Source organism: Capricornis sumatraensis, chromosome 8 (assembly GCF_032405125.1).
Source record: "Capricornis sumatraensis isolate serow.1 chromosome 8, serow.2, whole genome shotgun sequence".
In the NCBI taxonomy this organism is placed as follows: domain Eukaryota; kingdom Metazoa; phylum Chordata; class Mammalia; order Artiodactyla; family Bovidae; genus Capricornis; species Capricornis sumatraensis.
The window spans coordinates 83,624,616-83,648,342 of record NC_091076.1 but is presented as its reverse complement, the minus strand read 5'-3'; the positions used below and the strand labels follow the sequence as shown (position 1 = coordinate 83,648,342).

The window sequence follows — 23,727 nt, the reverse complement described above, 5'->3', positions numbered from 1 at the left end:
TCTCAGATGGAGAAAATAACTAAAGAACATCTGATAGAATTTTTCCCTGAGCACAGAAACTGGGAAGGTGCACACCCCCTCTGGTGATCAGGGAATCGACACAGGCTGAAGAACACCAACACACTGATGTACTTACTGAAGTTGAAGAAAAAAGGATTCTTTGGGCAGATAAAATGTCATCACTAAGAAAAAGGGAGGTGGTGGGGGAATCTAGTCTTACTCCTTACACAACAATGAACGCCAGAAGAAATACAACCATGTTTACAGAAGGTTTTGAGAAAAGTATGTGTCTTAATAGTAGGTTGGTGCAAACGTAATTGCGGTTTCAGACCGTGAATTTTAAATCATCATAACTAAGCTCAAACAGATCTTTATTAATTAAAATAGGAACCCTTACAATCAACATATTTTTGCCATTGAGAAGTAAGTTTGTTTATTTCTGTAGTGTAAAAATCTGTACTTTGTGATTCAACAAACTCTTGGAAAGCATTTTCTGCATCTTGCTGGTTGTGGAAGGCTTTTCCCTGCAAAAAGTTATCAGGATGCTTGAAGAAGTGGTAGTCAGTGGGCGAGGTCAGGCGAATATGGCAGATGAGACAAAGCTTCAGAGCCCAGTTTGCACGTCACAGAACCAGTGCTTCGGGAGTTGGACAGTCAGGCTTCGTGGAGAACTGGGCTCTGTTTGCCACTGCCAGCTGCAGGTGCTGCAGTTTTCGGTGCATCTCATCGATTTTCTGAGCACACTTCTCGGATGTAATGGTTTCACCAGGACTCAAAGCTGTAGTGGATCAGACGGACAGCAGACCACCAGTGACCATGACCTTTTTTTTGGTGCAAGTTTGGCTTTGGGAAGTGCTTTTGGAGCTGCTTCTTCCAACCACTGAGCTGGCTGTTGCTGGCTGTCACATAAAACCCACTTTTCATTTCATGTCACAATCCAAGAAATGGTTCACTGTTGTATCGAATAAGAGAAGACAACACTTTAAAACAATTTTTTTGTCAGCTCATATGGCACCCACTTATCCAGCTTTTTCACTTTACTAATTTGCTTCAAATAGCTGTAGAATGGTCAACACTGAGTTCTTTAGCAACTCCTTGTGTGCTTGTGAGAGGATCAGCTTCGATGATGGCTCTCACTTGGTTGTTGTCAACTTGGAGTGGCCGGCCACGATGCTCTATCTTCAAGGCTCTCATCTCCTTTGCAAAATTTCTTGAACCACCACTTATACTGTATATTCATTAGCAGTTCCTGGGCCAAATTCGTTGTTGTGAGTTGTCTCCACTGCTTTATGACCCATTTTGAACTCGAATAAGAAAATCGCTTGAATTTGCTTTTTGTCTAACACCATTTCCATAGTCTAAAATAAACATAAACAGCAAGTAACAAGTCATTAGCAAAAAAACATAAAGCAAGAAGTGTGCATTAAAATGATGTATAATATAACCACATTTAAGAAAGTATTCCAATATCAAACAGCAAATTTCAACCATGCAAAAACTAATTACTTTTGCACCAACCTAGTATTGTAATACCTGCCAAACTGTTAAACAAAGGCAGCAAAGAAGACCTTCTCGAGCAGGAAGGACCTCAGGACACAGCAGCCTTTTTGAAAAAACAGGGTATGAAACCTCACCACCAAGAAATGCCATGATAAAGAGACTATACAACAAGGAGAACTCTGTAAATCACCAATATTATAACTTAAAACACACACAAAGACATTTAAAATCAATAAAACTTGAAGGTTAGAGCAGACAAGTATCTCATCTTTGAGAGCAGGAAGTGAATTTATATTGTCCTAATGTTAACATATATAGGGAAAAACAAAACCACTCATCTCTTTAATCTTTCTTATCCTTAGTGAAATCTTTTGTGTGACCATAACAGGAGAACAAACTTGAAATGTTGCTGACCTTCAGTTTATTAAGGCATATGAGAGATTCTCAACAGATTAAGAAAAAAGCTTATATATAAACATATAAAGCATAGAGTCATGGTTTTTTGTGTGCTTATAACAGGATGTATAATGACCTCATAACAATAAGCTACCCTTTTTAACACTAGCTTTCTATACAATGTGATCGAAAGCATTTTTTTCCCCTTATTTTTTTCTGTGGCTTAAAATTCTTTTATATGGGGCCTGTCACTTTTATTACAATAGCAAGTCACTTTGATTCAAAAGCAGAATATGAAGTTGCATCAGTATTACAATTACAATGTATGCACACAGATAAGGACTGGATGAAAACAAAAACACTGATACACTGGAGGGTGACATTCTGGATAGAAATTTTCATCCCTTTTAATTTTATGTCACTTATAACATGTCTGAAGAGGTTGAAAAAAAGTTGAGGTGACTGAGCACATAAGTGAAATCTCTCCATGACCCATCAGAATCTGGGGTATGGGCTGGCTTTTTCTTTGGAGACATGGTGAAGTGCACAAAAATGAGCCCCTTACCTGAGTGAGGTGACGGGTCCCCTTCCTCCCTCCGGGTCTCGCCGCTGGTCACCACTGAGGTGCTGGCGCCCCCAGGCCCCACTGCCACCGGCTGGGGCATGACCACCCCGTGATCCTCCACTTTGTCATCAAAGCTCCCCATGAGCGCCTTCCGGATGATGTCCTCCAGCCCGAGGTTACTGGCAGGGTCAGCAAAGGAGTGGCCTCTGGAGCTCACGGAGCCTGCAGGAGACGGCACAGCACCTGCCTGACTCTGAGGGAGGACGGGAGCAGGAACCGCCCAGGACACACGGCCCGGCACAGTGTTGACAGCACAGCCCCACAGAGGCAGCTAATCCCCCGAGAGCATGCGCTTTCCTGTGTTAAATCAGGCACCCACTGGTGTGAAAGTTGCTTGACGGTTTTCTTCTCTTTTTAGCTCAATAGTTTTGATTCTCTCTTCATTTGTTTTCAACAAGTACTTAGTGACCCTCAATTCACTTTTCACTGTGACTGCCTCCGTGTCCCTCCCCGACTAAATGATGTTCCTGGCATGCAGCCAGTACGCAATGCCTATTTGCTGGACTGACTGCTACTGTATGAGTTTTCTGAATCTTACCTGAGGTGGTGACTGCTGGCAGATTAAAGATCTCAGTTCCTGGCTGAGCAGCTGCTGTATTTAAAACAAACATTCAAGTTAATTAACTGAGATGTGATGATCACGTACACGGAATGAGATAAAGTCTCCAAAAAAAAGTCTACAGTAAATTAACCTTATTTTCCATGATCAACTTTATTTTTTACCCATTAAGTGAAGGTAAAGAGAAATAATTACTTTTTTAAGTAAATCAGAACAGGAGTAATACAGCCCAGGAAGGAAAGGACCTTCTGCAGCACCAGAGAAACACACATAGGAAGAAGCTGGCCTCAGGACAGGAACCCAAGCTTCTAGGAACCCAAGCTTCTAATCTCACAGCCAGGTGTGAGATTAGATCCTGGGGAGAATGCCCCCGTGAAAGGAACGAACATGACCACGTGTCCCTGCTGCAGTTGCCAGGGTGAGGCAGAGATCCTGCCTGTCGGTTCTGTTCATTTCTGCTAACTGTGCAGTCTGTCATTTGCTCTATTTGAATGACAGCAGCTCGGACAACCTGGGAAATACTTGTAAAGCACTGTGCCCAAAATGGAAGAAGTTTGGGAATAGAAACAGTGTTTCTATCATGCCTTCCAGCTCAAGGTTGAAAACTTGAAAGAAAAAGAATCCAGGAAGTAAGTTAGTAGCCAGACAAGCAGTGTCCCAGAGAAGGGCGGCCCTGCACCAGGGAGAAGGCCTGTCCACGCAGATTGGGGCGAGGGGGCCTGGATGCTGACTCCTGGGACAAGGAGACGGGCGGGGAGGAGGCGCCTCACTTATGGGTCAGGGAACAGTAAACCGACTGAACCTGAAATAGCACAAGGGGGTAAGGAGGCCCTTGTAGTTTTCATAGAAACCTGGAGAACAGGACTCATTCCTTTCACAAATACATACCATTATTTGTGAAATGATACAAGCCGTACAAATGCAAGCCATTATTTGGCTGAATAAGAAAATCATGTTCTTATTGGTCAAAAATGGTCAGATGAAGACAATTTCATATTGTTCAACCAACAATAACATACTGGACCCTGTGGGGTTCAGGTTAGCAGGTACTTCCTGAGGCCCTCAGAGCAAAGTCAGCTGGGAGCTCAGTGAAACACCCATTCCCAGATCCCTGCATTGCTCTGGACTGACGGGAGTAAGACAGGCTTACGAGAGGGCATGATCGTTCCTCAGAGGTGGGGAAAGGCAGTTCTACAGTGCTAGAAGCAAACCAACATCTCAGAGCCCTGCTGAGCAAGATCTGGCTTCTGAGGAGACACAAAAATCAGCCAAAGAAGCAGAGGAAGAAACTGGCAACAGCAGTACTGAAAACGAAGGGAACAGAGCATTTCTGGAAGGGGTAAGTTGTTCACTAGTGTTAACAGCAGCAGGGAGAACAGAGTCGCTAAGTTTAGAGCGTGAAGGCTTCTGCAGAGTAAAAGCACTGATGTCCTCAGTGAGAACCCTGAGCTGAGGCGAAGCCATCTTGGTTGCCGAGGGCTTGGACTTCTCAAATCTAGTAATTAAGAGCTGGGATAACTACACAAACAAGAAGTGACAGTGACACTGGGCTCATCCTTTCTCCTCTGGGACTTTCAACCTTTGTTAATCACCATGTCACAGATCCAAACATAACTCCACTTGGCAGTTCCTAGTTGGCAGGGTTTACTGATGGTAGAAACCCTGGGTTCTGCAGGGCTTCCCCAGAGCCTTGGATCACTGGATACATGTGAAGAGAAGGGGATGAGTGAACCTGGCTGATGGCGTGACTGTGAAAACAGTAGGCAAGGAAGGTTGTGGGCATTTATGGGCAGCCCTGGGGAGGGTGTCGAGTGCAGAACTACTGGAGGCGTGGACTCTGGAGCTAGCACCCATGAGTCTGAACCACAGCCCTGCCACCTCAACAGTCACTAAACCCAAGCCTTAGTGTCCTCATCTACAAAGGAGATGATGCCAGCATGTGGCATGTAGAGTGTTGTGAAGGTGACAGGAGATAATCCACATTCACGCTGACAACAGGGCCTGGAGCAGGCAGTGGTGCCCAGGCCATGCACCATCTGCTGCCACTGCGTTGAGGTTGGCACCATCCTCAGTTGTGGGAGGTATGCTTCGAAGGTAATCCACAAAGACTGGTAGAGCAGAGAAAGGCACAAACAAGTACACACAACCTGGTCCTACACTTGGTGTGACAGACACAGGACAGCAGGGAGAGGTATGGGCCATGGGCAGCTCATCGCAGGAGGTTGGTGTTGGTACCAACACTAAGTCACTGGAACTGAACACACAGGTCATTGAAACACCCAGTGTGGTCCCAGACCCCTTTAAGATGATGAATTGGGGATGGGTCCTACCACGGTACTCAGAACCGACTGAAAGGCTAACTGAATGAAAGGTTTTTAGTGACCAGCACCTGGGATGGTAGGAATGCTTAGAGCTGGCTGCCTGTGCACGTCCACATTGGATAGACAACTAGAGGAGCACGACCTTGTCTGCAGACAGCTGGATGGTCTACCCAAATGAGGGGTAGACCAGGGGGTAAACACTGGAGAGCCAATCCAGCCCCACGTAAGACACACACTTCTGAGACCCACACTTGTTCAAAGAGAAAATGGGCAACTGCGCACGTGCTGGGTGGGGCTCCCTCACAGAAAGCCCCCAAGCAGAGCCAACGGAGGCCTGTGGAGGAGTTCATATCACATGTGCTTGGACCGGTCTGCCAGAGCCCTCATACTCAAGGGTTATGTGAGAGGCAACATGGAGCTATCATTATTTATGCACATTTTATGGGAGTTCATGAAAGAAATCCCACTTACCCATATCAGAGTCACCTCCACCAGAGGAGTTCAACTTACGAAAAATCTCTTGCTTCTTTGACTTCACCATGGGGGACGTGCTCTCGAGCTTGGTAAAGAATGAAGGCAGGTAGCTTATGCTGCCTGGTGAGCGGGAGTCATTCCTGCTGGGAACAGCCATTTGTTACCACCACACACTCCTACTCCCCTCCCTGGCCCACCCCCACTCCCACCCCCAACCCCCCCACCCCCTGCAAGTGCCAGGCCTGAGGCCCTCTCCATCTGAGCACTGACATATCTGGGACCAAGAGGATGTCAGAAAAGGAGCCCTGGAGTGTAGACGGTCTAGAACCAAGAGAGCAAACAGGTGGTAACAGGAGCCCTCAAAACAGCTTGCCATGCTCCTGTCTTCTCTGCAGCACAGACCCTGGTGTATTCAGGGTGACCACATAATCTGGGGACCATTTAACCAGCACAATTACTTTGTGTAAGACTGTAACCACTAGCATACCTGCCTATAAAATAGCAAGCCCTCACACCTAAGCGGTAGACAGTTAGACCTAACAGCACAGCGACAGTGCAGAAATAAAACTGCATATTTGTTAGAATCTTTCCAGGCCTGCATGAGCGGAGTATCATGTAAAGGCTTTCATATTTCATCTGCGGCTTCCTATGCTAACACATTTAGAAACACAAGTCTCCTCAACTAGCTCAGGACTACCCAGGAGCCAACTAGTGCCAGAGACGGTAACAGAGAACACATGAAAGGTGCTGATAACCTAATTGGGTCCATCACTCAAATGTGACAAAGAAGGTAACAAAAAAATGACTAACATCTCTGTCCTCAAAAACTCACAAGCTTAGGGGAAACATGTAAACATAAAATTGAAGTTAACATCATTCCCTTTCCAAAACAGGATTTCTTCCTCATTTCACTGAAAGGTACCAGCACCTATTTGGGTGCCTATGAATTGTATAGGGGCCAAACTAAAAGCGTCTAAACCCAATGGAATAAATATCCACTAATTCACAGGGTGGGGTAAGGGTTAGAAACTGGTGAGAAAACAGCAAGCAGTGCTCACTGCAACCTTCCACACACTGCACATGACGCCAGGTGCCTGGTGGGCACTTCAGGGGCTCAATGTCTACACAGACAAAAAGGTTTTTAAAAAGATCCAGAAGGAATTAATTTCAAGGAGAATAATGAATAATTACTTTCTATCATCTACTTAAATATTAGAATTTCTTCAGTAAAATCCACTAGTATTTGATCACTAGGAAAATAAAGTGATTCTACTGACATGTGATTGAAAGAGAAAAAACTGCACTGACTTCAGGAAAATGGAAGGCACCAAGTGCAGGCATGTGCATGCGCGTGCACACACGCACGCACAGTCACGCGGTGCTGCCCCTACATACCTTTGCTCCGCGGGCTCGGCTCCACGCTGGGCCAGCAGCAGCACACTGTCCTGCTTCTCGTGCACAACAGGAACCTGAGGCGGGGAGATGGGCTCATAGGGCTCTGAAGAGATGTGACTCCTCTCTGGGGACTTTCCAGGCCTGATGCTGCAACATATGAAATGTGAGACTGTCTTCCCAGGGCTCTCCTCGGCTCACCCTACACACACACAGACACTGGTTAGCTGGTTACTTCAGTCATTTCAGAGAACAAAAGTTGACACTGAATATTAGAAAAAAGTCACCTCAAATACTGTGAACTATTTATAGATCCCACTTATCACAACTAAAGATCCTGAGTGCCACAGCCAAATATTTCTTTTTAATGAATAAAAGCCATCAGTGACCTTTAATATATGCTTTTATTATCATTATAGGTTAGTATTATTTGTCATTTCTTTCCCCAATCTACCCCATCCAATTAGAGGTGGCCATTTTTTGCCATTTCTTTTAGCTCTTTATTTAGATGATTTAGAGGTAACTACCAATCTTAGGCTTCCCTTGGGGCTCAGCTGGTAAAGAATCCGCCTGCAATGCGGGATCGAGACCTGGGTTGAATCCTTGGATTGGGAAGATTCCCTGGAGAAGGGAAAGGCTACCCACACTCCAGTATTCTGGCCTAGAGAATTCCATGGACTGTATAGTCCATGAGGTTGCAAAGAGTTGGACATGACTGAGTGACTTTCACACTTTACCAATGGTATATACCTTTCTTGGTGTATCAAAACTTGAAACAGTAGCTATCAGTCTTACCACAAAAGATAAAGGACTTGACTACCTTCTCTATACTGATTTTAATCTTTAGTTTGTCTACTTTATATAGCCTGCTCAGCCATTTTTATATGACTTACAGCATTTACATTGTTCCAGAACTCTAGAACAACTCCTCTGTGTTTTGCTTATAGGTTGAAAAACCAATTAATGGCATTTTATAACAGTATGGATTACATAAATATTTTAAACTATAAAACCAGGTAATCTGAAAGAAATGTAACATTCCTCATTCAAAAGCAAGGTGCAGTGATGTGGAAATTACAAGTGAAAAAATCAAAATGATTTGTTTTTCATAAATGGCCATCAACTGTTCAAAATCTATATAGCACTTTGTATCAAGAATGTATCATGAATGACTGTTATAACTTTCTGTTCTTCTTTGATAACTGAAGCTCTTTTTTGTTAAAAGAGAATGCTTTCACCATGTCCTTAAGATCATCCAGCTGCTTGAGATGACTTATGTCATTTGCAATTTACTTCAGAACACTCCAGTTTGAGGTGGGGATAATGAAACACATGGGGCCTGTGCTGGCATGTTACACTCTCTACTTCTGTATGTTCAAAAAAATCCCACAATAAAGTTTTTTCCCAAAGGAGTATCATTCAGCTTATTAAATACACTGTTCTTACTCCTTTTTCTTCTCTGCTAACTTGGGGGTTGGCAGGCAGGCTGGAGAACCAGGCCTGCTACAAAATCAACTGCCGCTTCCACTGCCCTGGTCCATCCACCTGCCATGTGTCTCCAGATATTTGCAGAGTCCTTGACCTGCTGAACCCCAGACTCGTTCTCATATCTTTATGAACTTGACAAATCTGTGTGCTGCTTGCTCTCCACCAACTAACATGCGCACCAACACTCAGTCCACTACCTGCAACTTCCAAGCGCAGAGCCCTGGGGAGAACACTGGGGAGAGCCCTGTACTGAGCAGCCTCACATTATTCAATGCCAGCTTCCTAAACATCTGAACACACTGTGATTCTGAAGACCCAGGCAGTGTCCCAACATTACCAACCATCCATGCCACAGCACTGTCTGCAAACCCACAGACAGAGGACAGCAATCAACTTGTGGACACATAATAAAAACATACAGGACCAACTGCCCAGACAGTGGACATTCCAAGAATAATATACAAAGGAAAAACTCTCATTTACACTTTCCAGGGAATGAAGGTGAAGAAACTCTGGGTAAGAAATGAATTCCCTATCGTGAAGGTAGAGTCCGACTGTCTCACTGCTGGGGAACCTATGTGTGGCCAAGGGAGACCATTACCTGGCCCTGGATTTGTCCAGTAGAGTTTCTGGAGAGACTCTCGAGCCTGGTCTCTGATGGTGAGCAGACTGAGACTGAGATTCTGGGCTGTAGCGGTTTGATGTTTTCGTCCTCACAGGTGTAGACACCAAGGCAGATGGTGAACTCTGGAATGTAGAAGTGGAAGGCTGCTGGGGAGGCTGCGAGGAAACTTGATTTCTAGCAAAATCTTGTGTGATAATTTGCTGTGAATGAGAAAAAGAGGAACTGGTTAAATCCATTGAGCACTTGCAAAAAAAAGAAGTGTAACATAAAAAAAATCTAGATATCTTTATTGTGATTCTATGTGAAATGTGGCCTTCTGTGTGATCCTGTACAGAGACCTCACTAACTAATAAGAGTAGTGAAAAACTCACGCAGATGTGGTCAGCAAGTGTGATGAGCCGGTGTGTCCGGGGCACCTGTCCCGCCCCCTCGGCTTGTGAGGGGGGCGGCGGCGGCTGCTGCGGGGCCGGGGACTCCTGCTGCGGCCGATAGTGATGCAGTGGTCCTTCGTACTGTCTGGGGGCTTCGTCTAACAGGGGACAGACACATGGCTTACTGCAGGGAGGCCCACCTTTCACTCATGAGCAAAGATTAAACACAGCTCAGAGAAACACAGGATGGGGAATTCATATTTTAATTTTGAAGAAAAAATATTTATTCACTGAGAGACATCAGAAGATTAGCATAGAATAAACTGTGAAAGCACAAGTGGGCAAACAAAATTAATACCAACTATTTTCAATATCATTAGAACATATTTTAAAAGTCACTGATGACTTAAAACCAGTTTTCCATTGAAGTGAAGTCGCTCAGTCATGTCCGACTCTTTGCGACCCCATGGACTGTAGCCTACCAGGCTCCTCTGTCCATGGGATTTTCCCGGCAATAGTACTGGAGTGGATTGCCATCTAGACTCATAGAAGATTACTCTAAAACAAAACTAATAAAATGAGCTATTTCTGAACATGCCCTGGACAGACAACAGGAAGCACATGTGAAGACACAGGAGACCCACTTTCTGCCTGGCTCGCCTTCATGACCTCCGGCTGGTAGGCCGTCAGCCTCTCCTGGGGCGGTGCGGGAGAGCTGGCAGGGCTTATCACCTCAATAGCATCGCCAGGTGTTTCATACCGGTGAGAAGATACTTGAAGAAAAGAAAAGAATCTATTTTAAAATTAATCTTATGTCAAGCTCAGAAGTTCCAAGCTCTTCAAATCTATTTGCATATTTTCAGGTTTTACTCGTCAGAAATGTTCAATGGCACCTCAGGTTAATGAAAAAACAAACAAAGAGCTCAGTGCATTGTGGCAAAGGTCAGTTAATCGCTTCCTTGGGTTCCTCATCTTGGCATGGTACAGTTTCCTGAAAATCTGCAGGCTCTAAAACCTTGAGGTGAAGCAGATCAGAAACAGAGCTCGACCTTCTGCTGGGGGCTGAAAAAGAAAATCACCAGGAAATTCATCACAAGAGATTAAACCAACGAGAGGAGACCTCAACAGTACATACTTCCAAGTCACTTCCATCCCGGATAGTCTGCTCTTCTTCACCAGGACAACTTCAATGCTGTGGACTAACATCAGGTAATAATTTTCTCAAATCACTGAGTGCTCCTGATGAAAATGACTCCCATTTTTAGCCCCATGTTACACCATGAACATGAACAGAGGTGGCGGTGAATGTCTGCAGGAAGGAAGGGAGCACACGCCATCATAGCAGGGCCCTCCAAGAGATGGTGCCCTTCGGAACTGAGGGTCTAAGCAGTGGGGGTCCAGGCGCTTTCCTCAGTCCTACCAGGGCCTCAGACTCGAGAACGGGGGAGCTGCTGGGGAAGGGTGTGACCTCCTGCTCAGGACCCTTCTGACTCAAGAGTGCTGTGTGCACTTTTGGGTGCACTGAAGCATCTAAGGAAATGATCAGAGGCCCAAAGGATATGTGACCCTAGCCAGATCAGCAAGCGTGGTCAGGTCCTGAACACAGGGTAGAAGGTGGGAAAGAACTCCTCTACTAGTGCACCACCCACTGCTCCAACCGCAGCTCTACAGCCCTCTCCCGCCCCCACCAGGTCAGGGAAGCTGCAAGGACCTGGCTCTAGTATACTCAGGACAGAGATCTGGTAACAGGGGTGGAAATCAACTTTGGAAACTAAAATATGTCACTATATGCAAACTAACTGGTACTACTTTGGGACGGGCACCAATCACTGTTCACTGTTTGGGTGCTGCTCCCAAACTCTGCTCCCCAGGGCAGCACAGGCGGCAGGAGGCCTGGTGCTCCTGGGAGCTCAGTGCCCTTGATGTCTGGGGCAGGGGCCAGGAAGAGGGGGTTTGAGGAAGAAGAACTGAAAGCCATGCTGGGTAACCGGGAGGAGCCTGGGCGCTTCACACAAGTAATCGAGTCAGTGATGAAAATAAAACTACGCTCAGAAACATAAACCATCAGAAAAGCAGCCAGACTGCTTGCAGACATTCTGTGATGCAAAAAGGAAGTGATGTCAGGTAGTTAGCAAGCGTTCCACAAGCCCCAGGATGGTTACCACGTGTGTGCCAGTGACATCCCACCAGACGGCCCAGTCACACAACTAGAGACTGTCCCAATTTTCTGTAGGTACAGCACCGATTTTGCAGATTTCCACAGTCCAGGCTAACAGATATCTTTCATGGACACATAGGGCTACCAAGCTTCTCTCCAGACCTCAGCCATGGGGCTATTTACCCAAACAAGTCAGAATCAGGTGCAGACTAGCCAGAACCTTGTATTGCAAGCCGGGCAGTGCATAGGACCCCACTGGTCACGGTCTCCGACTCTACTCGATTCACGAATGGAAATGAGAGGTTACTATGTGTAGTTACATTACTTCAATACTAAGGGATATGTGTTTAAATACTTGCCTTCAGAAATTCAATAGAGAATTTAGGATGTAGTTAAAAATACATTTAAAACAACTTTTCTAGCATTTTACTGTAGGTTGCTAAATTCTTACACTTGCTCAAAATCCAACTTATAAGAAATACCAATTACCAATAACCATAATTATCAATAAGGTGGTCTTTTAAAAATATCTGTATCTCAGAAAAAGGTTACTAGTGGCTTTGGGACACCACCCTAGACCCTGATGCATGCCTTAGGAGGGTCTCCTGAGGAACGAGGTCTCGAAGTGCGGAGCGTGTGACATACCCATTTGCAGAACCTGAAATGTGAGCGGCTCTGCCTCTGTCTGCCTCCCTGTGGCTTCATCCCCAGAAAGGCCAAGTTCCTCAAGGAAACACGTGACAGTGTACTTAAGATGCTCAGATACTTAAAGGCGTAACAGCAGGAGAGACTTTCGTGCACCACTAACCCACACAACCTCTCCATTACATTCACACCGTGTGCTTCGCTTCCCCTGGAGTCAGGTGACTCCATGTGTGGTCCCGTGGGGCGGGCTCGGGCCGAGATACATACAGCTACTGGAAGAGTCTGAGCTCTGGGAGCCACGGTCCCTGCTGTCCTTGTCCGAGGCAATCTGCCGGGTGATGATCACGTCTATGAAGTTAGCTGCGGTAATGGTGGTCTTCCCTCGAGTCCTTAGCTCTTCCTCATATCTGGACTTGGGAGGAGGCCCTTTCTCTTTCCCAGCCTCAGAGTAAATTACTGCAGAGTGAGGCTGGGGCTTGCCACTCGGCAGGGCTGAAGAGGTGTACAGACACTGACCGGCTCTCTTCTCCGCCTCCAGGCTTTTCTGCTCTAGCTGCTGCTCACTGACTGCTGCCCTGCTCCTCACATTCTCTTCTAACCTGGTGGCGTCGTGCTTACTCTCTTTTGTTTTGGACACATCCATCTGGGGAGCAGATGCAGCAGCGTCCACAAGAGCAGCCAGGGCATCCGCAGCGGTGTTGTAACGGGAGGCCGGCAGGCCCTGACTGATGGAAGGGCCCCCGGCAGGCAGTGGCCTGAAAAGAAAACCAAAGCACAAGTCTGTGACGGGGAGACTCTCCCGGGGTGTTGGGGCGTCAGGAGGACAGACTGCGGTGAGCAGTGTGCAGCGCTATTGCAGTCACACGCTGACGAGCATGTGCAGCAGACTGCACGTCTGGTCCGAGCGCACACGGAGGCTTACATGATCCGCAGCTGCGCGCTGGGGTCCAGTGGGGTGATCACGCTGGTCCCGTTGGTTCCCTGGAAGACGCTGGGTCTCTGCTGCAGCAGGGTCTCCTGAGCTCTGACCGACGGGGATGGGGAGCGCACATAGCCGTGGCTGCTGGGCCGGCCAGGCTGCTCCGAGCCTGCGGGGCAGAGGGATGCAGGGATGAGCCATCATGAAGAGGCTGGATGGCAGCACAGGGGTTCGCTGACTTCCTCATATTCCCAAATAGAAGACAGGAAAGCAAGTGGAGAAAATCGCGACCCTGCTTTCTGGCCTTTCAAGAAATCAATGCTTTAAGAGTTTTCCAATAAAGATGCAATAAAACCACACTAGTAACTTGAAACAAAATCATCAGCTACCACTTTACTCTCACTCCCATTCCTGTGACAAGTCTCTATCTTGATTCCAAAGAGAAACAAAAAAACCACCAATACTGAAGCACTAATTCAAATCAGGAAGTTTGTCTCTGACTTTTCCTCGTACTCTGGTGTGTTTCTTATTTCCAAAATCAAGTGTGGAACAACTGTCTCTGAATCACAATGCAAATGATGAGTTTCTGCTGCAGCAGGGCCCAAGGCTGCCCAGCCCGCAGCTCCATGGTTCCTCCACTTGACCGTGGCTCCTGCAGCAAAGCTCCTTCACTCACAGGACCTCAAGTTCCTTTTCCTCACTCTCTCCTCCAACTCCTCAGGCTCTCAGACTCACTCTTTCTCACTTGAGCTGGCAGTTCTAGAAAACAGCCATATTTTTTTTCAGAGCAGGTATCACTTAGCACAGCCATTCCAGCAATTCTCTCCTGTCTGACCACACAGCAGTTTATGTGAGCATTCCCACAGGAGTGCATTCCTAGGACTGGATTATTGCTCATATTTTTTATGTCTCTGAAAAAGTTATCCCTGTTTATACCACCACTGACAGTGTGTAAGAGGCAGTGTTTCCTCAAACACCACAATACTATCAACCTTTCAAATGTCTGATGGAGAAAAATGATGTTTGCTGGACTTAAAGCTGCATGTTATTCATCAGTGGGATCACAAGCATTTTTAAAACATAGTTCCTACAGACATTATGTAGGATTTGTATCTGGCTCTCTTCAGTTAAGTCAATTTCTGCAGTTTCTATACAACAACATACAATCAATATTACGGTGCTAGTTCATGATCCACTTCCCAAGGTGGCTCAGTGGTCAAGAATCCACCAGCCAATGCAGGAGACGCAAGACATGCAGGGTAGGAAAATCCCCTGAAGAAGGAAATGGCAACCCACCCCAGTATTCTTGCCTGGAGAACCCCAAGGATGGCAGGCTACAGTCCATGGGGATGCAGAAAGCAGACACAATTGAGTGATTAAACAACAACAAGAACAGCTCATGATTCATTAAAGCACCTCCTATGGTCAGACGCTGAGGGATTTCTTTTACATCAATCAGACAACCTTCTAAGCACACTCTGCATCCTCCCTTTACACACCAACCCAAATGCCACACCTATCTTCAGCAATCTTCTGTGAGCCTCTGCTGGATGGCTTCAGCTTTAATGAGCTCTGGGCCCAGCGTTTTCAGACCCAACTGGTATTGCTAAATCCAAATGTCACCGTCCACACTACACCACCACTGCCTCCGCCCTGTCTGGCTCCTCAGCAGCCTATACACACAAGGGCCCCGCCGCTCTGTGTCTGAGGGCATCCCACCCTGAGCACGAGGCTAGTGCCTCCACCCACCCGGCCGCAGGTAGAGGTCCGAGGAGGCCGCGGCAAGGCGCTCCCGCTCCTTTTCCCGCTCCCGCTCTCTCTCAGCACTGGCCGCGGCTGCGAGGTGTGTCGAGTGTCCTGGAAAACACACAAACCTGCAGCCTGAGGACAATAACGCCAACCTGGCAAGTCCATCAAACAAGCTTTACCTTCTCAAGTGACTGAACATTTTTCAGAAAGCTCCAAATCTGAGCAGTAGGAAGTGTGCTTTCTTAACAGTTTCAGTGATAATGGAGCATAACACGCGCTCCCAGAAGCTCTCAGAGGATCTAGGGACAGACATTGTGGAGGACCTATGACTAGACAGTAAACGAAAAACAGCAGACTGACTGGGGAAAAGTGCCCAAACACCCATAGAGGCTGTGCTGGCCACACGGGAGCACACTGCTCCCAGCAGAGAGGGGCGCACGCACACCCACCTGGACTCACGGACGCGGAGCTGTAAGGTCTGGGCGGGAAGGTGATCTGTGTACCAGGAATATATGTGATTCTGTCCATGGGCGGGGTGCTCGTCCCCCCGGGGTGAGGCACTAAAATTGCTGGAGGCATGTTGGTCAGGTCAATGATTCCTGTTCAAAAGAAACAACAAAATTATGTTCCAAGTGTTATTCTAAAGATACAGAACTGCACATGGCTCTTGGGTTCCTCTAACCCAAAAATAATTTGCATACAGGACAAATACAGCACTTAAGTTCAGCATGACTCTTGAAAGACCTGCTTCACCAAGAGGCAGATGAACACTGCCCCACCCCCCACCCCCACCCTGTACATGGCAGGAGAGAGTGTGAAGCTGGCGAGACCACGGCTTCCAACTTTAAGGACATCGACCTGGCATCGTTATTCCAGTGCCACCAAAACAGCCTGTTTCGATGTATCACCCTGTCTGCCTTCGAGGCTAACGGCCACAGAGCCTGTTTTTCCTTCCTCCCATCATCCGCCCACCAAGCACTAGTCCTGGGCACAGACACACACCCCTGGTCGCTGGGTACGGGAGCCCCAGCTGCTGCTCCCTGGGAGACAGCCCCCTGGCCACGTCAGGCCGCAGGCCCACTTGCATCTGCTGGGAGGTGATGTAGTCGTTGAGAATGGTCTGGCGTGTGTTCTCCATCGCGTAGAGCTGATACTGACTGGGGTAGCCGGGGGTCGGTGACAGCTGCCTCTGGAACAAGTAAGCAGCGGCTGTGATGGAGAGAGGAAGACAGGCATGTAGTTGAGTCCGTGCAGAATCCACTTGCTAAATATCACCCACAGAAAGAGTAAGGAAAAGAACCATCTGCTGAGCTACTGAGCACAATCAGCTTCTACCTACCTCAGGGTTGGGGCAGGGGGAGGGGGGACACAGGATTACGGCAGATTCTTTTTGTACCTTGACAGAGCAGCAGTGTGAATATAAACATCCTAATGGCAGACGTAATGATAACGGGGACGACAGATCAGACAAAACAAGAGTATTAACCTTTACCACTAGAACAGCAGCTAAAAACTACTCTCAAGTAGTTTCACTTTCAGTCTTTGACATGTAACTTTATTAGATTTTTCACCTGAAGTTTCCAAAAGCTGTGTTTGAAAAAAAAATTATTTTTTGTAGTATAGATCATCTAATACAAAGAAATGGAAAAATTTGTAACAAATGGTAACATTACTTCTGCGGGGGCGGGGGGCGCACTGAAAATGAACCGTCCATGGGCATTTAATCAGTGTGTGCATGTACAGCAGAGATTAGCCAAAGGGCCGGATGGTCAGTATGTGAGGATTTGTGGACACTGGCTCTGTCACACTGACTCAGCTCTGTCATTACAGTGTAAAAACCGCCACAGACAAAACAAACAAGCAGTCACGGCTTGTATTCTAATAAAACTTTATTTGCACCAACAGGTAGCAGCAGGACCAGGCCCCATGACGCAGGTGCTGGAACACTGTAGGTGCGGTCATGAGCTGAGCACACACAGTGAGCTTTATACAGTGCCGGAGGCCCACTACATCCCAACAAAACCGCAACAGGAGATAATGCCTCTGTCCTCAAAATACTGATAATCCAGCTCGAGCTCAACAATGACAAGCAAAGAAAACTGCTATAAAATAAAGGATTATGATACACACTAAAAGCATAAACATTCACGTCTGTCTGAGAGTTTGAGTGATAAAGTTTATGCACACATTTTCTCCTGAGAACAAATGAGAAACTCTTGGAGTGTCTGCTCCCCCTTCCTCTAGCCCTCCCAGCCGGGTCTCTCAGGCGACAGTGGCGGGTAGGGGTGAAGCTCCCGCCCCAGCTCTGGGGACAGGCCCTGAACAATCAGGCATGTGTGGGCGCCTCAGGGACCTGACATTTTCAGGTGACAGACAATGTGATGGTACTGACCTCACCACAGTCCAGGAGAGACGCTCCACCACCTGTGGACAGGAAGCCCTTTCCCAGGCAGAACCCACTGGCCTAGGCCCCACGGGGCAGCACTGCTATGCCAGGGAAGGCTGCCCTCCAGAAAACCTACATGCTTTTACACCTACTAAGACCATGTTCACTGACAGTCAGTGGTATCTGTTTGAAAGTTCCTTCCAGCTGTACTTGCTACTACAATAATGAAACAATGAAAAAACTACGCTGCTGCTTTGGAAAGACTCAATACAGAATCTGAATTAGGTATGGACTAGATAATTTTAAAAGATGAGGAAAAAAATCTAGAAGGATACTGTATTTATTGAGAGATTCCTTTGGTGTGTCTTTAAACTTCAACTCCACTTAAAAAAACAAACCTGGAGATGTATCATTTACATAAGGAAGAACTGTGAGGTGTAACCAGTGCCCTGACTAGAGATCAGAACACTGGTGAAGAAAGTCTGTGTTGTAAAATAAAATGTATGAAGTATGCCTGTGTTATTTAAAAATAGTCTTCACGTGAACCCACTTTCCAATCAAATGCCATCACACAAGAGGGGTTTCCACGTACCCAGTATTTTAATTCTTTAAGGGGTGCTGGTAATATTCTGGGTCTTGATTTGGGGGCTTGAGCTATAGAGCCACTGAACTGTATCCTAATAACATATGTGACTGCCTGCATTCTGTACTTTAATAAACAGAACATCTAAAGAGGCACACAGCCATGTTACTGCTCTGCCTTCAGTTTTCACTGCGCACTGTGCTTACCAGGATCCAGAGCCCGGTGAAAGGGCATGGCTGGGTCCAAGTGTGCTGGCAGGTGGCTCCGGTACACTTCCCCGGGGGTGCTGCCCCTGTGGTGCGGCTCGAAGGGGCTGTGGCTCACTGCAGGGTCCACGCCAGGCACCGGAGACTTGGCTGCGACGCTCTCCCTCTGGGTAGGGGTCAGGGTTGACTTCCTCTCATGATTAGCAGACTTGCCAGAAGAAATTGTAACTAGAAAAAACGGCCAACACCACAAATCCTTAAGCAAGCTTGTTAAGCAGGATGTTAATCTATTTCTCAACCATTCCAATACAGACCATATACATATATCTCTTTGATCTTCTCTTTCTACTAAACATGAAACAATCAATCTTGCAGAACATGCGGGCACCTCTGGGTTGGGAGACTGCCCCCTTTCAGGTCACAGCCCAGTTTATCACCTAAAATTACAAATGAAAAGTCGACGCTCTTTGTCATCTCTGACCTGATACGCTAATTTCTCCGGACCCTGCCCACACCAAGCCTCCACCCTCTCTCTGCCTGGCTGCCTGGCTCCTTGCTGGGTCACACAGTGTTCCCTGCTCTGTGCTTCCACACAGACTTCCTCGCCAGCACTGGCCTCCTCCCTGCTCCAGCTTCTTCTACTCTACAGGACATTATTCAGAAGTTTCATTATCTCATTAGTGCTACTGAGTCCAAACCAAAACCCTACCAGTCATCACCTTCCACTGTTTCAGTAACTGTGGTGAAACACACAGAGGATAAAATTTACAAGTTTGGCCATTTCATAGGGTATACTTCACCAACAGTAATACAAAACACTGTGCAACCGTGCTGCTGCTGCTGCTGCTAAGTCGCTTCAGTTGTGTCTGACTCTGTGTGACCCCATAGACGGCAGCCTACCAGGCTCCCCAGTCCCTGGGATTCTCCAGGCAAGAACACTGGAGTGGGTTGCCATTTCCTTCTCCAATGCATGAAAGTGAAAAGTGAAAATCAAGTTGCTTAGTTGTGTCCGACTCTTAGCGACCCCATGGACTGCAGCCTACCAGGCTCCTCCGTCCATGGATTTTCCAGACAAGAGTACTGGAGTATGCCCGGTGCAACCATGAGCACCATCTAATTACTATTTTGATAATATCAACTTTGCTGTGATCACACAAACCTATGTGTGGAAGCCAAGAAATCATGCTGGTTTATCACCTCCCCTCCCTGCCACAATTCGCTCTAACAAGCAGAGCCTCTCCCCTCTGCAGGGCAATTCTCCTTCAAGACCAGAACCAACAGGGTGTAGGTTTACGCCATGGCCCCGATGGACATTTCCCTCTTCTCCTCCCTCTGTGTGGCCCCTCCAACCGCCCACGGGAGTCTGCACATAAGCCCTCAATAAACGAGTACTGCATTACAATCTAAAATGCTCGGTGGAAACATTTCTAAGGGCCTCAGATTGTTCACAGACCACCTGGTAAAAATCCACGCCTCTCATGACCCAGATGTCTCTGCAGCAGCATGAACCCCTAGGAGGGGCGGGTTCTGGTCATAAAACAGAACCGAGCAGTAATAATAGTTCACAATTACCTAGTCCTTCCCACACTGTGTGGGGCACATACTGCCAAAGTCCTTTCAACACATCACCTCATTTTATCTGCATAGCCATCCTATGAGGCCAGCCTTGGTATTATACCTCCAGTTCACAGATGAGGACACTAGAGCACAGAAAGGCTAAGGAACATGTCCAGCTCAGCGCAGTAAGAACCTCGATTCACCCTAAGCAGCCAGCCTCATGGCCTGAGCACTCAGACAGCAGACACACAGCAGACAGTGAGGAGAGCTGACCATCCAGACCGACTTCCAGAAATTCTCCGGCTTAGCTGAAAATCCATGCCAAGCACGACCTGTTCCACCATTTCTGGACTCCAGTGCACCCTGCACTTAATGAGAACATTAGACATTTTACTTGCAATTATGCCTATTTTGAGGGGCAGCCAGTCTCCCAGAGCACAGCAGACAGGCTGCAAGGCCCTGGAACCAACACCAGGCCACGTGCTGCGGGGGACAGCATGAATGGTCAGACAGCATATGAGAGCAACACACCTTCAGAAGCTCTGCTCAGCATGGGCGAGCCCCGGGACACGGTGCTGGCGTAGCTCCCCGGCGTGCGCCGTGCACTGGTGTCCTCATAAATCCCCGGGCTCAGCTGCGCTTTGGGAGCTTCATGGAGAGTGGACCTGAGGACTGAGGGGCCAGAGCTCACCACCGACGTGTGCCGGGACCGCACCGGCTCTCCTGCCTTCACGTCTTCATACTTGCCCCTTTCTACCACTTTAACGTTCTCGGGCACAATTTCCAGTGGAGGAATCCCACGGGGCAGTTTGCTAGGCCCCGTGATCAGGGACTTGACGTTGTGTTTGATGGCAGATTGACCCGAGCTGCTGTCGAACTTGATGGGTGTGCCCTGTGGGTCAAGAGACAAGTGTTACAGGCAGCCCTGCGGCTGGGCTCCATCTCAAGTTCCACACTGGCGTGTGCCAGGGAAGAACTGCTGAGTGCCCATGCTCCCAGACCAGAACTGAGGTCACAGAGACCTCCACGTTTACTTTCAGGAGACCCGATGTTTAAAATGATCTAGAACCACTGATAACTACTGCTGCACTGTGGTCCAAAGCAGATGGTACCTGGGAGATGGAGCCCTCAATGACCGGCCGAGAGCTCGGCACCACCTCGGGGGTTTTGCGACTCTCCTGAGCCAACACATCCTGCCGGGGGATCTCGTGAACGGAGCGCCCCATCTCTTTGATGGTGGTGATGCCATCGTAGGGCTTTCCTTTGGTGATGGCACCTTCAAAAGCTCGGATGGGTGGACTCTCCCTTTTAATCTGTTTGGGGTACTTAAGGCCATCCTCGAAACTTTCAGTGGTCGCTCTTGGTGTGCCTTCAAAGAAGGATTCAAGAAACACATTTGGTAAATTAATGCCACTGAACTATACACTTAAAAACTGTTATAACAGTAAATTTTGTTGCATATAAATTACCACAATATAAAGAAATCAATGCCTTGCTGTTTGCAGTTTCTAATCAGTTTTCTGTTTACAGTAAGATCCTTATGTAAATATTCATTTCATTGGCCATTATGGGGGAGGGGGGGTTTGTTCAAGACTTAATACATCATTCAGCACAATCAAGAGTGGTTCTTACATAATGAAGATGTCTGTATTAAAAGATTAAGCAACTATCATCTTCAAATAAACTATGAAACTCAGAGAAGAGTTATAGTTAGGGTTTAAATACCTAACATGTCAAAAGGGAAGATACCTTGAAAAACAGGCTTCACACCCTGCACGTTAATTTCAAACTACTTTGCCCTGAGACAGTTGCGAACAGAAGCAAACAAGTGGAGAGTTACCATGCATGATGGACCCAGACAGCACGGTCCTGTCCTTGAGGTCGGAGTGAGGGCTCCCCCTGGGCAACGCGCGGCAGATGAGCCCTTTCAAAACAAGCAGGCAGTTCCAGTGTTAGATACAGCACAGATGTCAACTCAGGCACACAACTAACTGTTCTAAGAGGACACACTTCTGACAAAAGCTCCATGGAAAAAGGAGAACCATTTCAGATTTGCAAACTATTCAGAAGAACATCATGGAAAAAAACAGTAAAAGCTGAAGTATCCACTTTTAAAACTGTTTATTTTCAAACATTTTTGCAAATAGAAAATGGCCAAGGAAGACATCTAAGTTAAAGCGTAGAGAACAACACTTTCAAAGCTAAGTCTAAATTCTCAGTGCTTATCAAGGTGAGAGAAAATACAGAGGGTTAGGGTTAGGAAATCACCGTTAAGCTCTGAAGAGAAAAACATGAAAGATGGATACCCCCAAAACAGATAAAATACACTAAAGATGCAAACCAAAATGAAACACATGTAAATAACCTTTTCAGAAGTTTCATGTTACACTGCCAATGAATTTGAATTGAGGAAAGTGAGAATTTTTTTTTTAACTACAGAGAAAATTCAGCTCTTAGAAAATTTCAATAGGCCTTCAAGACTGAGGAATCCTTACCCTGTTTCCCATTTCTCATCTAGATTAAAACAGAATAGTTGAGTCAGGTTAAGACTTAAGGAAAGTGAACCATTCACAAAACAAACCATGGTGATCATGTGATGAAGGCAATGCCACATAATCAGCACAGGGCTGCACAGCTGTTTCTCCTCCTCACATGACTGCAGGAACAAGCCCTCAACTGACAGAGCAAGAGATGGGCACAGACAGACGCACCAGGAAAGAGCGAGACTCAAATACGTCTCTACTCTGTATGTTATATACCACTCTGCCGGCCCCACAATAAAAACAAATGCTTGTGATGAACTTCACATTTTTAAACTCACTTAAACAGGATCAATCTACAAATTACATGAGCATTCTAACAATTACCTATGATAAGATCAATTTTGTCTTTACTTTCCCCTTCAGTGTCATGTACTGCTTGATTTATATGTAGAGATGAACATAAATTTAAATGTTTACTAATATAACTTTCATATTAGTATGTTAATTACTATTACACATTTTATACTACATGTATTTATAATATATTAACATATTTATATGTTTCATTATATACTGATACAAATTTCAGGTAGAAATGACAGATATTAAATGTAACCTAACCCAACAATGCAAACTGGCTGTACAGAATTAAATGTATCTAAACAGAGCTCTGGAAACACTTTACCCTCCAGCGGTGCTGATACGGGAGACTCCCTCATGGACAACCCTTGTTTTATTGTTCCATCCACTGATTCATAGCTTCTTTTGAGACTGATTTCATGAGCTGTTCTCGGACTCCTTGTCCCTTCTCGGGCATTCTTAATATCTGCAGAACAGACACAAGCACTGCTCGGGTAGAGCCCAAGGCCTATCAGCCCAAGGCCTAAATAAGTTACTTTAACCTCATGATCTCATGAAGATGATATAAAAACTGGTCTTAATCTACTACATACCTACCTCTGTGTAGATGATATTTATAAAAATGTTTTCATTCATTCAAATGTATTTACTGAGGGTCAGGCATAAACCAGGATTGCAGGGTGTAAATTAGGTCGCTTCCCTCAAGGAACTTAACAATAGTGATGGGTCCAGGTTAACTAACGGCAGTTACCACTGAGTAACAGGTACTACAGGCAGCAGGCGATCAAACTGCTGGAAAGGGATCTGGGCATATGAAATTTCAGGTAAGGGTCACTGGACACAGCAATGTGACTGACGAAAGTCATCGCCAGCTGAGCCAGGGTGGGCACGGTGGAAAAAGGGGAGACGCATGTCTGGGCAGGACAGTGC

General features: G+C 46.6%; 1 protein-coding gene across 1 annotated transcript in view; it reads right to left on the bottom strand.

The window, feature by feature from the left end:
* NCOR1 (nuclear receptor corepressor 1) overlaps positions 1-23,727 on the bottom strand; it is a 113,944-nt gene that overhangs the window by 4,322 nt on the left and 85,895 nt on the right. The window contains exons 28-44 of the mRNA XM_068979138.1: positions 23,123-23,263; positions 21,795-21,878; positions 21,067-21,323; positions 20,486-20,846; positions 18,398-18,625; positions 16,225-16,431; positions 15,672-15,821; positions 15,223-15,330; positions 13,477-13,642; positions 12,822-13,309; positions 10,396-10,524; positions 9,752-9,909; positions 9,357-9,580; positions 7,271-7,417; positions 5,873-6,015; positions 3,060-3,113; positions 2,462-2,683 (exon numbers count right to left, since the gene is read on the bottom strand). Coding sequence (XP_068835239.1) covers positions 2,462-2,683; positions 3,060-3,113; positions 5,873-6,015; positions 7,271-7,417; positions 9,357-9,580; positions 9,752-9,909; positions 10,396-10,524; positions 12,822-13,309; positions 13,477-13,642; positions 15,223-15,330; positions 15,672-15,821; positions 16,225-16,431; positions 18,398-18,625; positions 20,486-20,846; positions 21,067-21,323; positions 21,795-21,878; positions 23,123-23,263 — 3,267 coding nt within the window. The remainder of the gene's footprint in view (positions 1-2,461; positions 2,684-3,059; positions 3,114-5,872; positions 6,016-7,270; positions 7,418-9,356; positions 9,581-9,751; positions 9,910-10,395; positions 10,525-12,821; positions 13,310-13,476; positions 13,643-15,222; positions 15,331-15,671; positions 15,822-16,224; positions 16,432-18,397; positions 18,626-20,485; positions 20,847-21,066; positions 21,324-21,794; positions 21,879-23,122; positions 23,264-23,727) is intronic.